This window comes from Carassius carassius, chromosome 27 (genome assembly GCF_963082965.1).
Source record: "Carassius carassius chromosome 27, fCarCar2.1, whole genome shotgun sequence".
Lineage (NCBI taxonomy): Eukaryota > Metazoa > Chordata > Actinopteri > Cypriniformes > Cyprinidae > Carassius > Carassius carassius.
Genome location: NC_081781.1, coordinates 9364740 through 9381362, shown reverse-complemented (window position 1 = coordinate 9381362; position 16623 = coordinate 9364740). Strand labels below are relative to the sequence as shown.

General features: G+C 38.8%; 2 protein-coding genes across 2 annotated transcripts in view; one reads left to right on the top strand and one right to left on the bottom strand.

Annotated features, from left to right (window-relative positions):
• The first annotated feature begins 2093 nt into the window (after positions 1–2093).
• On the top strand, positions 2094–8818 carry LOC132106647 (actin-related protein 2/3 complex subunit 5-A-like). The gene is made up of 4 exons (XM_059512539.1): positions 2094–2381; positions 3342–3413; positions 7440–7616; positions 7697–8818. Exons 1-4 carry the CDS (start codon positions 2241–2243, stop codon positions 7757–7759), a joined length of 453 nt encoding a protein of 150 aa, XP_059368522.1. The 5' UTR covers positions 2094–2240; the 3' UTR covers positions 7760–8818.
• A 698-nt stretch (positions 8819–9516) lies between these two features.
• hmcn1 (hemicentin 1) overlaps positions 9517–16623 on the bottom strand; it is an 81656-nt gene continuing 74549 nt past the window's right edge. The window contains exons 97-107 of the mRNA XM_059512538.1: positions 16364–16601; positions 15462–15524; positions 15235–15354; positions 14999–15133; positions 14732–14845; positions 14519–14644; positions 13569–13697; positions 12308–12670; positions 11348–11467; positions 11090–11216; positions 9517–11003 (exon numbers count right to left, since the gene is read on the bottom strand). Of these exons, the coding sequence (XP_059368521.1) occupies positions 10637–11003; positions 11090–11216; positions 11348–11467; positions 12308–12670; positions 13569–13697; positions 14519–14644; positions 14732–14845; positions 14999–15133; positions 15235–15354; positions 15462–15524; positions 16364–16601 (1902 nt within the window). The 3' untranslated portion in view covers positions 9517–10636. The remainder of the gene's footprint in view (positions 11004–11089; positions 11217–11347; positions 11468–12307; positions 12671–13568; positions 13698–14518; positions 14645–14731; positions 14846–14998; positions 15134–15234; positions 15355–15461; positions 15525–16363; positions 16602–16623) is intronic.

Genomic DNA, 16623 nt, shown 5'->3' with positions numbered 1-16623 from the left:
GGTCAGACATATCAAGTCAGTTCGATGTGGGCAATGGAACACCTCAAGGCAGTGTGATTAGCCCACTACTTTTTATCATCATGATTGATGATGTCTTTACTAAGGTACCAATGGATATAGGGAGGTCACTGTTTGCGGATGATGGGGCGTTGTGGAAAAGGGGAAGGAATATGGAGCATGCAATCAGGAAAGTACAAGGAGCAATTGATGAGGTGGTGGAGTGGGGATATGATTGGGGGTTTAAGTTTTCAATAGAAAAAACTCAAACAGTCTTTTTCACCAAGAAACAAATTAAGGAAGGGATGAAGTTAAATATGTATGGGAAAGAATTAGAAAGGGTTGGAACTTTCAAATTTTTGGGGATTATTTTCGATTCACGGTTAACATGGGTAGATCATATAAAGAAAATAGAAGGAAAATGCAAAAAAGTAATTAATGTAATGAGATGTTTGACAGGTAGGCAATGGGGAGCTAGTTGTTATGCATTAAAAACAGTATATGTGGCATTGATTAGATCTGTGTTGGATTATGGGAGTGTAGCTTATGGGTCAGCAGCCAAATCTCTATTAAAGAAACTAGATGGGATCCAGGCACAGGCATTAAGAGTGTGTAGTGGTGCTTTTAAAACTTCACCAGTACCTGCACTGCAGGTAGAAATGGGAGAAATGCCGTTAGCAATTAGAAGGAGGCAGCTGATGACAAATTATTGGGCTAATTTGCAGGGTCATAATGAGTTCCACCCCACAAAAATAGTGTTGCAGGAGACCTGGGAGAATGCAAGTTACAAAGGAGAGAATTTTAGTAGAATAGGCAACGAGGTAGCAAGAGAATTTGGAGTATTTTATATGAAGATGAGCCCTACTGTAGTATATCCAATGGTGGCTCCGTGGTTACTTGTTTGGCCTGATATTGACTGGTATTTGTTAGAATTAAAAAGGAAGGATGATGGAAAAGATCAGATAGATTTGGTAAATGCATTTAAGTACCTTATAAATAAAGATTATAAAGAATTTGTACATGTGTATACAGATGGTTCTAAGAAACCTGAGACAGGAGTGACAGGATATGGGGTGGCAATACCTGCTAAAGGAATAGGAATTAATAGAAGAACATCTGATTTTTTAGGAGTATATACAGTGGAAATGGTGGCAGTATTAGTAGCGTTAAGGTGGGTGGAAAAAACAAGTCAAGAAAAGGTTCTGATATGCACCGATTCATCCTCAGTCCTTGAGAGTTTAAGGTCTTTTCACTCTAGCCGTCAAGATGTATTATATGAAGTCCTTCAGTCAGTAACAAGAATAACAAATCAAGGAGGACAGGTACAATTTATGTGGGTTCCAGCACATGTAGGGGTGAAAGGGAATGAGCAGGTGGATGAATTGGCAAAGAGGGCTTTAAAGAAGGGAAATATAGAAATGCAAATTAAAATAAGTAAAGCAGAGGTCAAAAGTATCATCTGGGAAAAAACTAACCAAATTTGGCAAGAAAGGTGGGACAGAGAGGAGAAAGGAAGGCATTTATATCAAATTCAAAAGAGTGTAAAAATAAATAGGTTAGGTGGTGGGCACAGGAGAGAGGAAACTGTAGTGACAAGGTTAAGGCTGGGGCATGGTGCTTTAAACAGATCACTGAAAATGATAGGAAAACACGAGACAGGCTTGTGTGAGTGGTGTCAGGAAGAGGAGTCAGTGGAGCACATAATTATAAGATGCAGGAGGTATGAGGAACAGAGAGTAACAATGAGGAATAATTTGAGGGAAATAGGGGTGCAGGATTTAACATTAAAAGGAGTGTTGAGCATAGGTGATAGAGCACAGGTTAGGATATTGTTAACTTTCTTAAGGGAAACTGGTTTGTTCAATAGGTTATGAAGATAAAATAGGGATATGGGTAAGTGTGTTGGGTAATGAATGAAAGTGTTTTTTTTTTTTTTTTTTTTATGTAGAAACTAGATTGTAAGCCTATTGTCTGATTCACACTCCGGAGCAGAAGGGGGCGGTAATGCACCAAAAGCTGGTTGCCAACCGCCGTTAAAAACAAAGAAGAAGAAGAAGAAGAAGTTCACCGGTGTTTCCGAAAGAGGGCGCGCTATGCGGAAGTGATGGAAATCCACCACTGAACACCAGCCCAGATAGTACGCTGCAGGAGTCGCTAGGCTGGTTTAGCATAGACGACTGTTAGTGTTCATGCACAACATAGCGTTTAGCTGAACATCAGACGGGGTATAAATAGCGTTCATCATGTCAAAGAATACGGTGTCTGATCGTTTTCGTAAAGTGGATGTGGATGAGTACGACGAGAACAAGTTTGTGGACGAGGAAGAGGGAGGAGAAAACCAGCTAGGTCCAGATGAAGCAGAGGTGGATTCTCTCATCAGACAATATCCTTCTTTATTTACCAGCCAACATGTGCATGATCTGAAATAGTCTTGCATTTTCAGTGGCACTAGCTCATATAAATGATTTCTCTGTGCTTTATGCTTGATTGGCTAATGATGACATCAGCAATTGATATAATGCGGCTAATTAAACATTTTCCTGGAAAAAAAGTATGCATAAATAATTAAAGCAAAAATTGCTTATTATCAAGTAGAAGGAAAGACGATTATTTAATTTTGTTCGCAGCCAGTTTTACGTCAACATTATATGCACTGATTTGCTGTTCATAATTCATGAGTTGCCTGATACACCAGCTGGCCTGCAGATTTCTGTACATCAAAGACACCACACAGACAGAACTTGGCTTTTTGCGCTATTCTACTCATTTACATGTATTTTACTGGACAGAGTCCAGTGTCCAGCAATATTGATAGTGTTGTCGATTTTAAAGTTTTTCGTTTATAAGTGAAGCGAAAATCGTCACAAACATGTTTGTCTAGTTTCATTGGCAGCTCGTGCTAAATTATGTACTTGTTATCAGCTCATATTCAGACCTCTAAAAAGTGTAGGCCTGTCTTAGCATACAAGACATTATTTTTTAACCAAACGGTTTGTGAAAAAAGATGCTGATTACTTATTTTATTTAATTCGATTTAATTATTTTATCTACAACATACTAGTTTCAAACGGTGTGGGGGTTGTAAATATAAGGTTCTTTTGTCATTTGAAACTGTTGCATTATTTAGTATAAGGAAGTTGAATTCATGTCCTTATATGTCAATCTTGGAGTACCCAGGGCCTTATTTCCTGTTTCTAATTTTTTTTCCCTGTGGTTGCCTCGTGATAATGTTTTCTTCAAGTGCTGCATGTCCACAGCATTTGGATATTGTAAGAGCAGCATGTGTTAATGCATGCATAGGTATTTAAATTGTGTTGGTGTTTTACTTAACTCCACTCTTCAAAGGGAACCTAATGGGTGCATTGCAGGCAGTTTTAAAAAACCCACCGATGAACACAAAGAATCAGAATGTCAAGGTGAGTCATGCCTCCTTTTTTCCTAAGAGGAAGGGAAAAATATTTTACTCTATCATAGCAAATCATAGCATTTTGTTGTCAGATTCAGCACATTCATGGTTTTCCTTTAAAAAAATTGTTTCTTTTTGTCATTTTGATTATTCCAAAGTGTCATTAATATAAAACAACACCTTTAAATATGCTAACTTTAATATTAAATTGTATGTTTAATGCCTTGAAATAAGTATCAAAATCATTCTTATGACATGCTGACTTTAATACTGCGAACAGCTTGTGCTTATTTCCAACTATAAGAGTGATGACAAAGTACAAAATTCCACAAAAAGGATAGCAATAAATGCACATGCACAGCTATTCACTGTAATAAGCACAAGGAATTTCACTTGCTTAACTGTAGTGGGCTTCAAAGTAAAAAAACACAAAACTACATACATTTACATTGTCATTTTGCAGACGCTTTTATCCATAGCGACTTACAATTGGGGAATATATAAAGCGATTCTTTTTAAAGAGACAAACAGACACAGAAAGTGCTCGTAATACCAAGTTTTGGGCATTGTTCAAATAAGTACAAGCTAGAAATGGAAGTAATAAATAAAGAGAAAGACAAGTAAGTTTTTTTTCTTTAATTTAGGATGAAGTCAAGTAGCTTCGAAAAGACATGAGTTTTCAGCAGTTGCTTAAAAATGGTCAGGGATTCAGCATTTCGGACAGGGGTGGGAAGATCATTCCACCAGCCAGGAATGGTGAACAAGAACGTTTTGGAAAGTGATTTTGAGCCTCTCGTGATGGTAGTAGTGAGTGGAAGTAGGCGGGTTCTATATGCAAGCGTCAATGTCTTGAACTTGATGCGAGCCACAACCAGTAGCCAGTAGAAGGAGATAAAGAGAGGTGTAACACAGGCTTTTTTGGGCTCATTGAAGACCCGTTGTGCCGCTGCATTCTGAATCATTTGTAGAAGTTTAATTGTGCTTGATGGAAGTCAAGCCAGAAGAGCATTGCAGTAGTCCAGCCTAGAAATGACAAGGGCCTGGACAAGAAGTTGTGCAGCATGCTCTTAGAAAGGACCTGATCTTTCTGATGTTGTGCAGTGCAAACCTGCAAGATTGAGCAGTCTTTGCAATGTGGTCTTTGAAGGTCAGCTGGTCATCAAAGATCACACCCAAGATTTCTGACCGAAGCTGATGGGGTAATTGTAGAAGGACCTAGCTGGATGGTGAAATCATGCTGTAGAGTTGGACTGGCAGGGAAGGCAAGAAGCTCAGTCTTTGCCAGGTTGAGCTACAGGTGATGTTCTTTCATCCATGCTGAGATGTCCGCCAAGCACTAGGGCTGTCACTTTTTATTCGAAATTCGAATATGCATTCGAACATGACTTGAAATATCCGTAATTGAACTATAAATAAAATATCCGGTTTTTAAAATGCCATGTGTAGCGCATTTTTTACAGTCTATGATTAGACCGTTTGTTTTTTATTTTATTCATTGCCATCTTATCTAGTAGAGGGCACTCTAGACTAGGGGTGTAACGATACGCGTATTCGTATTGAACCGTTCGGTACGAGGCTTTCGGTTCGGTACGCGGTACGCATTATGGAACGAACGGTTCGTTGGACTAATTAATTATATTTGGAAAATAAAAAAAATTGTGAAATATAATGATATGCGTTCAACAAGGTAGCCAATAACCCAAACGACGTAACAGGCAATGCCCCTGACACCCCCGAAGAAGAAAAAAACACCAACTTATATGTTTATGTTAGGCTACTCAGTCAGGCGCTCGCTCACTCAGTACTACACGCTGAAGGCTCGTTGCAAAATGGCCAATGCGTTTAACAGACCAGAAATAGAAGATCCTCCAATAACCAACAGGTCTGGTGTCTGGGTGCACTTTGTATTCCCTGTAAGCTATAATGGTGATGGCAAGAGAGTGGTGGATAAAAAAACAACGATATGTGGCATCTAGGGTACACCAGCGGGAATACAAAAAAAAAAAAACACCAGCGGGAATACTTGAAACATGTCAACTCATTTACACCGAAATCACCTTAGTGTGTCAGTATCTGGGAAAAGATGAAAAAAAGGAGAAACATACACGCAACAAACTATCCCCGCAGCATTTAGACAGACATTTCCAACGGATTCAAACAGGGCAAAAGACATCACCACGGCGATTGGTAGGCTACATTTACGTTATAGCCGCGGATATGAGACCTTACTATTTACCATTCATTCTATCATCACCATTATAGCTTACAGGGAATCCAAAGTGCACTAATACACCAGACCTGTTGGTTATTGGAGGATCTTCTATTTCTGGTCTGTTAAACGCATTGGCCATTTTGCAATGAGCCTTCAGCGCGTACTGAGTGAGCGAGCGCCTTACTCTGTAGTGGAAAACGTAAGTTTTAAGAACATGCTTAATGTTATTGAGCCCCGTTACAATATTCCTTCACGAGCCCATTTCAGACAGACCGTAATTCCTGCTTTGTTCCAAAAAACATAAGCCCTATAGAGAACCAATTGAGTAAAAACACACTCAATATAAAGAGTTACAGAGTTCCATATAAAATGTTACATCTTTGTATTTGTTCATAACTAATATAACATTTTTTGTTCTATACAGTATGCTGCTAAGAAAACACCATAGAAGATGGGTAAAGAATAGCTCCATCATTGTTCAATGTAAAAAAACAAAACATACTTTGTTAGTTTTAATAAATAAAACATTTTTTAAAAATCAAGGAAATTTATCTGCCAATTTTTTCTTTTTGCTGTATCTAAAACGAACCGAACCGAACCGAACCGTGACACCAGTGTATCGTATCGAACCGAACCGTGAATTTTATGAACCGTTACACCCTTACTCTAGACGTATTGTAGCGTAGGCCCATGACCAAATCAAGTGAATAATAGCTAGTAGCCAGGCACATCTGTGCGCTCCGAATGTGTGTTCTCCACCCCGGGGAACATTGTAAATAAAGAGAGCCGCACTTAATCCAGATCAAGTTGATAGACTGGTGTTTCTTTGCAAACAATATTACGAAATGAATTATTCGATATTCGATATCCGTTTGAATTAGATTTTTCTCAAAAGTGACAGCCCTACCAAGCACTCTTGAGATCCGTGCAGCTACTGTTGGATCACCTGGTTGAAATGAGAGATAGAGCTGTGTGCATTCAGCACAGCAATGGTAGGAGAAGCTATGTGCCTGTATGTTGGGACCCAGTGTGATGTATTGTATGTAGAGAAGAGGAGGGGTCCGAGAACTGATCCCTGAGGAACCCCAGTGACCAGTTGATGTGCTTTGGATATCTCCTCTCTGCAGGCCACACTGAAAGACCTACCAGTGAGATTCAAACCAGCGTAGTGGAATCCCTGTGATGCCCAGTGATGTGAGGGCAGACAGGAGGATTTGATGATTGACAGTGTCAAAAGCAGCAGGTAGATCCAGCAGAATAAGAACTGATGATTTGGAATCAGCTTTTGAAATCCGCTAGGCTTCCGTGACTGACAGTAGCGCAGTCTCAGTTGAATGGCCACTCCTGAAACCTGACTGGTTAGCATCCAGTTTAGAAACAATGATACCTGGTTGAAAACAACTTGTTTGAGGGTTTTCGCTATGAATGGCAGGAGATAGACAGGCCTGTAGCTGTCTATAAGAGAAGTGTTTAATGTAGGTTTTTTGAGCATTGGGGTTACCTGAGACTGCTTGAATGCAGTGGGGAAGGTAGCCTTGAGAAGAGATGTGTTGATGATGTGTGTGAGTGCTGGTAAGAGTCTAGGAGTGATTGCTTGGAGAGGGTGTGAGGGTATAGAAAGCATGTTGTAGGATGGCTGGAGAGGATACGTTTTGATACTTCTGCCTCAGTGAGGGGATAGATGGAGAAGATGGAAGTTTTAGCAGTGGGAGTGGTTGGTTTGAGGTCCCATGTGTGGAGCTGAGAATTGACTACTGATTGTTCTAGTTATATACAATTGCTTTGATGTATCATACTTGCATTTTTCTGACATTCTGGATGTAGGATCGTGCTGAAGGTCTAGTGCTGAAGGTGCTCAGCTCCTTTAAGAGCACTGACATAGAGAAAGGAGTTCAGTCTCTGGATAAGAATGGAGTAGATCTGCTCATGAAATACATCTACAAGGGGTTCGAGCGGCCTTCCGAGAACAGCAGCGCTGTCCTGCTGCAGTGGCATGAAAAGGTAGGGTAAATAGCAATGTAATAGCAATGCAAAGCATGTGGGAGGTCAGTAGTTAAATTCTTGCTCTGTATTCTCCTCAGGCTCTCTCTGCAGGTGGAGTGGGCTGCATCGTAAGGGTCCTAACAGCCAGGAAAACAGTGTAAACTGCAGTAGGTTAGCGTAGCACACAGAAAAACACAACCCAGCAGCAGGAAATCCTGCTGAGACACTCAGAATAAAACGATGACTTTCATCAGGGTACTGAAGATGACCTCTCATCCAATTTCAATTTGGATTTTACCCTCTTCTGTTATATCATTCTTCACTCACATAGTCAAAAATGCATAACCGTGCCATCAGTTGTATGCTAGATTTACAGTAGCTTCTCTCAGGAATACTTTTCTATGCTCTTCTGTATTGTATTCAGCAATCTGATTACAAGAGACTTGTTAAGAGTTTTATAAAATCTTGCTTAAGTTTATTATAACCTTTTATTATTAATAGCATTTAGCATTTATTTACTTGCCGATGTTCTTGGAGAGAAATGTAACCTGTTATTTTAGTCTGCATTTTTGTGAAAGGCTTAAAATGAACAGTCACAGATTGGTCAATGTGTCTTACTGGCACTATGTCTGTCCACAGTGACTGTGTCAGATTATGAATAATACTCTCCGGTGTATTAAACCTTCCAATCACTGATCCCTTCTCAATTGTTCTAAATCGCCAGGCGTTATCTCCATAGTATTTATTTTTTCATAACCAAAGCGCATTAGCTTAAATACTCCTATAAGTCATTGAGTTACAATGCCGATCTTATGCATCACCTGAAACAACAGTTTGATTTTCTTGGCAGATGAAGCCATCTCACTAATTGTGACTTTCACTAATGCTGTTATAAAGTATTAATGTCTTGTCTTAATGTATCTGTGTCAGCATTCCAAAGCACTTATTGCCGTGGACCATTGTTATTGTGTGTGTCAGAATGCATATGTCTTAATCAGGAGGCGTTCTTAAGCCAATCATGTTGAATACGGCCTCAAAGCAGATCATTTCTGATCCGAGACATATCGCCTGATCACAGGGACCTGCCTCTACAATGCAGTAATACAGAAAGACAAAGTGTAAACACTCAATAAACCAAACCGGTATAATGACTGCCTTACAAAATATTCCTTTTTTATGTTTGTGCTTTTGTGATTGATTAATAAAATATGTTGAATATACTCTTGAGGACTTGAGTTTTATATTTTGAATATATAGTTTTAGGAATAAAATGGTATCTCTATCTATATCTAAATATATCTATAGCACCTGTAGTAAAAACACCGCACTAAAGATGGCAACTTTTGTTCTTAATTTTTTTTTTTTTACAAATGTTGGGTCAAAATATTTTTTTCTGGTCACTGATATTGTCAGTAAAATAGTTTTAACCAAACCTACAATATTTCCTTTCAATATACAATATTCACGATATACTTCAAAAGTTTGGGATCGTTGACTTTTTTTATATAAAGAATTCTCTTATGCTCACTGTAATCAGAAGCACAGTTAAAAACCATATTGTGAAATATTACAATTTAAAATATACATTTTCCATTTTAATATATTTTACAATGTAATTTATTTCTGTGATGGGAAAGCTGAATTTTCAGAATCATTACTCCAGTCTTCAGTGTCAGTGGATCATTCAGAAACCATAGTAATACACTAATTTGGAGCTCATTCATCTTATTATAATTAAAGTCTGTTGCATAATATTTTTTGTAGAAACAAAAAATGGATTCCTGGATTCTTTATCTTTGAAAAATAGAAACATTATTTATATAAAAATCTTTTGTAACATTATAAATGTCTTTACTGTCTCTTAATAAAAAGGACTAACCCCAAACTTTTATACAGCTCTGAAGTGATTGTATCATAATGAATTGATCGTACAATTTATTGCTTTTTTAAAAAAGGAATACAACATAGTATTACAAATAAAAAACCCAAACACTTATATACACATCATTAAAAAAGAATACACCTTGATTACTGAAACAGTTACAAAAAATACTCCAAATGTGTATGAACCTTTAATGATTATGAGACATTGCTATTATGTGCATAATAACTGATTGACAATACTCTCTTCTAGAGCAAAAATAGGGCTTACCTGAGGTGGACATCCATTTCATTGTTACTGCAGAAGTGGCTCAAACCCAAACCTCATCATTATGTTAAAAAGCACAGAATTTAAACCAATAAAATGTTCCCCATCTCATTTCATAGAAAGTGGAGGGAATTGAGATTCTTTCATATATTCAAGCAATTCCCAATAAGTTAATAGGTAGACATATGCAAATGTATTCTATTACACCACCCATAGTCCTGCTGTACACCGTGATGAAGGATTCTTGCGACCAAATCACAAACCTGCCAGCGGTCTTACTACTGGTTTCATGTGAAGTCTGTCTTGAAGTCTAAACATCAGCCTTGACTGTCTGCAGGTCTCTGCAAAGGCCTTTTACATGTCTACGTGACCTGTGAGAATCTCTTCAAGTGGCGGATCTGCACTCACACATACACACTCTCACACAAAGACCAATATAGCTCAGTCACACATGTACAAAACTGCACCATTCTCAGAGGTTGCGCTACAAAGAATTTTATCTTTATGGATTGCAAATTTCTATTTTTATGTCAGTAAATTATTGAAACGGATTTATTTGAGATAACACCATTACAGGAACCTTGTGCCAAGAGCTTTTTAATCTTACTTTTGACTAATGTCTCCTTTTTTTTTCTTTTGCTTCTCACATCGCTCTCCTGGTTTATTTTTACGGGGATGCTTTAAAAATATATTGTCTCCCCTCTTCTGCATTTCTAATCCTGTTTAGAGACCCTTCACATGGGAATATTTCTATCATAGGGAAATTAAGGAAACTAGATTTTTCTTTTTTTATCTGTCAAAATAATGGAAAACATTATGATTTCAAATGACGGGTTTCTTTTGTTTAGCGCAACCTCTGATCATGTAGCTGTGGGATGTAGTAAAGTGCTCAGTAGGGATAGGCTGAGACAGCGATGTAGACAATAAAGGTGGTCTGGTACTCTATGCCTCCATCAGCGCTGTAAGACAGGGCTCGCACCTTCATGCGGTACGTGTGAGGTTCGCGCAGTGGCCGGGTGGTGAACAGAACACCTTTGAGGTTTTCGTCCCGGAGGGCGAACGGCAGAGTCATGTCCTCGTCGACCACTAAGAAGGAAGTGCGTGGGTGGACAACTCCATCCTGGGTGTAGGCAACCAGTCGGATCAGGTCCTGATTGGCAGCGATGCCGAAGGGCAGGGACAGCAGTTTGTACTCCAGTGCATATGGGCTCAGGGCGCACTCCAGATCATTGGGCGGACAATTCTTCAGGCAGAACCTGAGAGGAAAGTTAGAACTCACTTTATTTGAAACAATTAATTAAACAAAAGTAGACAATTGCAAGTAAAAGAGTGGCAGTCTCACCCTGTGGCTGGATCTCTCTGATAGTTAGGAGGGCATGGTGTGTCGATGCACTGGTAACTCCCTCTCATGTTGAAACACATCCTGTTTGCACCACACTGAATGTTCTGTTCCAGGCATTCATCTATGTCTATTCATACAAAGACCAAAAGTGAGCAATGCACAAACCTCTTAAACTTAGTATCGATAGATTTTTCACTCTCTAGAGAAGTTAACACATGTATTGTCTGTGTTTCTTATTGAATCTTTTAAGTTTCTTACCTTGACAGGTTTTGCCATTGGTCATAAGGCGATAGCCGCTGGGACATAAACACCTATGGCTGCCTTGTGTGTTCATACATTCGTGTTGACATGTATCCCTCTGTTCACACTCATTAATATCTAAAACACAAGACAGGTAAATAAGTAATTCATTATTATCTGGAAATGGTGCAATTTGTGTGTCCATGTCTTACTACTGATATGATTAACAGGACATGAATCACATTGACATTATGAAATTAGTATGTACTATAAAAGAGCTTTTAAGATTAAACATTAATCAGGACAACAGGCAATTTACATGCACCAATTCATTATTCTAATGTCAGAATGATATAAAAAATAAAAGTGTAATTTATATAATAAATTGCTTTTACTATACTCCCTTTTCTAAAATGCTTGATGCAACTCATTGTTTTCTATGTAGCCCCTAAAGGGAAGGTGATGGAAATAGCCAGTTCAGTGTTCACTTGAAAAACATTTATATTTCCCTAAGAAAGATTGTAAGTTCGATAAACTTTTGTAACAAACTTTTGTATTCAATGCAAAGCTTCTCAGGAGAATACAAAACTTTTGTTGATTTGACACAAAAAACATTAAAATCTCATGTTTTCATGGCCGTGTCCCCTTGGGGGCTCTGTAGTGTTCAATCCCATCTCCCCTGACATTATATTTACCAAGTACATATCTTCTAAATTACTTAATTTCACATATAAACATAAAAACTACAACCTGAATTTCGTCTATTTTGATCAAAATGCTTCTTTCTCTATAATTTTCTGGCACTTACCGTACTATTGTATATTACAAAAAAAGCGTACTTTATAATCCATTGGAATATCAGTGTAATAGCAGCGGTTTTCAATATTCTAATCTTTTAAGAGCAAGAGTACTATATACATATACATCTGACCATGCATATAACATGAAAGCCAAATTCTACAGCTCAACAGTAGTTACCTAAACACTGCCCATTGTTTGCCTTAAAACCAGGGGGGCAGGAATTAGTATCCCTACGACTGCGTGATTGGGCATTGTTTGGTCTGTTGGTCATGTGACGCCCCCCGATGGGGACATATGAGTGGAAACTCTGGGAGGTCAGGCTATGGTAGCGCTGCTGGTAGGAGCTCCGATCAGAGGAGGACTGGGATGTTCTGTACCCATATGAGAAACTCTCATAGCTGGGCAAGCGCTCTAGTCCGGCACAGGACTTGCCATCGCCCAGCAGGTGGAGCCCCGGTGGGCACAGGCACTTGTAGCTGCCAGGGCTGTTCGCACACTGATAGGCACAGGGCACCGGTACCAGCTCACACTCGTTTATGTCTGCTCTCATAGCAAGACCAACACAGGAAAAGACAAATAGGGAAGCAAAGAGGGAAAATAAAGGAAACACAGTTGAAATGAAAATAGCAGGTCAAGAGAAGAAAATAAAGAAGGGGGTGAGAAAAAATACTGCACATAAGTAGCTATCCCTCAAGCAAGTTTCTTCTGCAAAAATACATAATGTATTTTTGTTGTAAAATATTAAGTGTATTTAATGATTCCAGACAAGGAGCATAAATTATTTTATTAATTAATTGTTTCATAAATTCATAATTAATAAATTAAATTCAGTGATTTATATCAGCACTGAAACCCAATGGAAACAACTGAGAACTGAAGAAAATCTCCAAACGGCACTTCTAATCCCAACTGAATGTCACTAGAGGACATTCAAAAAATGCCACAGCAAAGCATAGCATTTCAGGGGAGAATCCCAAGCAGAAAGCTGAAGGGTAAAGACATAGATAGAGGAAGGACATAGTAGTGATAGACGTGCTGGCCTTGCTGTAAGAGTGAACCTACTTACCGGTGTAATACTGCAAAACTCCTGTCACTCTTAACAACTTGCAACACTGTACTGACGATTACATCTGTAGCAGCTTAGAAAGACTTTGATCCTCAATTTAGTATCAGTGACTGACTTCTTTGTTTCTTAAGGTTATATGTTGGTTAGTTTAAAAGCACTGTGGAACATAACATAAGCGAGCTGTGTGGAAGGAAGTGACATCCCAGGTTCTGAATGCTGTTTAGGTAAGAGTTGGTTCACAGAAATTAAATGCAGCAAAAGAGTGAAGGAGATGAAAATGAAGGCAGGGATGCAGGTTGGTGTTTAGCAGGAGAGCAGCTTGGGATGTTGGGAGAGGATTAGAGTTAGTTGTGGTGGAGTTAGACTACGTACCAAGGCAGGGGCGGCCCACACCCTGAGAGCGATACCCCCTTGGACAAGTGCAGTGGTAGCTACCTCTGGTGTTTTCACAGATTTGGTTATACCTGCACTGATGTGTGCCATCATGGCATTCATCAATATCTACAAACAGAATAAAAATGTATTCATCTTTGATCATAATCCAATTATGTAACATTAAATGTTTAAATAAAAAACAAGTTAAACTTAAAAAACTTTGTTTTATTAATTAAATATATATATATATATATATATATATATATATATACATATATATATATACAGTACAGACCAAAAGTTTGGACACACCTTCTCATTCAAAGAGTTTTCTTTATTTTCATGACTATGAAAATTGTAGAGTCACACTGAAGGCATCAAGGGCTATTTGACCAAAAAGGAGAGTGATGGGGTGCTGCGCCAGATGACCTGGCCTCCACAGTCACCGGACCTGAACCCAGTCGAGATGGTTTAGGGGTGAGCTGGACCGCAGACTGATGGCAAAAGGGCCAACAAGTGTTAAGCATCTCTCGGGGAACTCCTTCAAGACTGTTGGAAGACCATTTCAGGTGACTACCTCTTGAAGCTCATCAAGAGAATGCCAAGAGTGTGCAAAGCAGTAATCAAAGCAAAAGGTGGCTACTTTGAAGAACCTAGAATATGACATATTTTCAGTTGTTTCACACTTTTTTGTTATGTATATAATTCCATATATAATTCCACATGTGTTAATTCATAGTTTTGATGCCTTCAGTGTGAATCTACAATTTTCATAGTCATAAAAATAAAGAAAACTCTCTGAATGAGTAGGTGTGTCCAAACTTTTGGTCTGTCTGTACTGTATATATATATATATATATATACACACACACACACACACACACACACACACACACACGTAACACAAATAGTCCTCATCCCAAAACATACACAACAACACTGCAAACCTATGCAAGTGCCATTGCCTCCTTTGGTCATGCCAGTAGGGCAGAGGTCAATGCAAGTGTATCCACCACGTGTGTTTTTACACTGCTGATCTGAGCGACACACTCTCTGTTTGCATTCGTTTATGTCTAAAGAGAAACAAGCAGCACTTTAGTTGCACAAGTGCATATTTTTACAGACCTTGCTCTATGCCACGTGACAGGTATTAAACGTACCAATACAGCGCCGATTCCTGAGTTGGTACCCTGGCTCACAAGCACAACGGAAGCTGCCAATGGTGTTTAGACAGTGCTGATGGCAGGGGTTGGATTCCTGACACTCATTCACATCTGCAAAAGCAAGATTAAAAGAATTCAAATGTATGCTAGAATGAAGATAATGATAAATAGAGAGCATTAATATACATTACAGTATGTCATGTACAAATATACACATCAGAAATATACAAACATGAACTTAAAAAACAAGGGACAACTGTGCACCTGAGCAGCTCAGCCCATCTGCTGTCCTCCTAAAGCCCCGCCCACAACGCGTCACACAGCGATAGGAGCCAATGGTGTTCTCACAGTCTTGTCCATCATGGCACATGTGACCACCCAATGAACACTCATCAATATCTAGGGTAAACGTGAAGGAAAGCAGGTTCTCAGTTGAGATGACAAAAAACATCAATATCATACACTACTATTCAAAGGTAAACTTTTTTAAACTGTCATACCCTGACATGTTCTACCATCAGCTGAGATGGTGAGTCCTCTGGGACAGGAACAGTAGTATGTGCCTATAGCATTGTGGCAGGCATGTGAGCAGGGGTTTCCATCAGCACATTCATTCTCATCTTCATCAGCAAAAAAGGACAGAATCTCATCAATGAAACTTTGTATATTCACAAATGAATAATGTTATCTGTATACAGTAAAAGAAAGAAATACGGTCTGACTATACCTGAACAATATGGCCCAGCAGGGTCCAGCTGAAAACCACTGGGACACTGATTACTGCGCTCTCCTGAGGACGAAAATACATCATAATTGGAGAGGGATAGTTTTTAAAAATCATTTAAATTATTACATACCAGTTTGTATTGAATAAACAGAGTCCTTTCGTCAAATCTTCATTAACCGACAACAGCTTTTAGATTTGGGTGGAGAGTGGAGCATTTGAATCGAATGCAGAACACAAAACTGAAACTGATGGGATCTAAAACTTTCAGATGACACCCAGCTCATTTCTCTGTCACTGTAAGTTACCGCAAACACATATGAAAACACATAACACATGGTAGACACACATTTGTGTGGCAGAGCGGCTCCCTCTCGCACTGTATGATGTGACAGACAACTAGTTGTCCAGTCCGGTTCCATTCATACAGCGCTTGTGTTCCGAGAATGCAGTTGTGAATCCTGAAAATGTACAGGTGTGAGTTCCAGTACAGAACGCGGTTGTCACACCCATAAATAACTGAACTGTGTGTGAACGTAACTGTATTAATGACTCAAATACAGGAGTGACAACTGTATTCTGCTGCTGTGTGAACATGGCCAATAATATGCTGCAATTTGCTTATGATGTTTAGAGATGCATATGATGCTTGCATTAAATTTAATTACATTTTAAACCAACCACTAAAACATTGTAATATACAGAATAAAACTGAAACAGTTCAGTATTTTTAAAACTTTGCATTAAAAATGGTTCTTCTTTTTTTGGCCATGGTATTTGCTCCAAATACCAGCTTAATCAAATGCTGAAAAATAATAATAAATAAATAAAATAAAATAAAATAAGTGACTGACACATCATTCATACCTAATAATTTTTTCCCTCATGCATCTTTTGTAATGTACCTTTAGCAATGGTGGAATGGATAGCAAACTCAAGCATCTCTTCTAGTGGACGGTACAGAGCGCTGATAGCCGAGGCGTGGAGAGTCTGCACCAGATAGGGCATCTTTCCTTTGGAGGGTCTGTATGTGATGGTATGATTCCAGGAGTAAGGCACGCTCACCCTGTCTATACTGAACATACGTGTAGACAGAGCATACAGCTCACCAGGACCAGTCTGGATGTAGTCTTCAGTGTAGTCCTGGAGTTTAAAAAGGATATTT

Bases quoted from the DNA above. Each gene is read 5' to 3' on its own strand.
- LOC132106647 (XM_059512539.1), top strand. From the start codon at position 2,241: ATGTCAAAGAATACGGTGTCTGATCGTTTTCGTAAAGTGGATGTGGAT. The intron at 3,414-7,439 runs GTGAGTCATGCC...TTCTGGATGTAG, and splicing joins CAAAGAATCAGAATGTCAAG to GATCGTGCTGAAGGTCTAGT. The intron at 7,617-7,696 runs GTAGGGTAAATA...TATTCTCCTCAG, and splicing joins TGCTGCAGTGGCATGAAAAG to GCTCTCTCTGCAGGTGGAGT.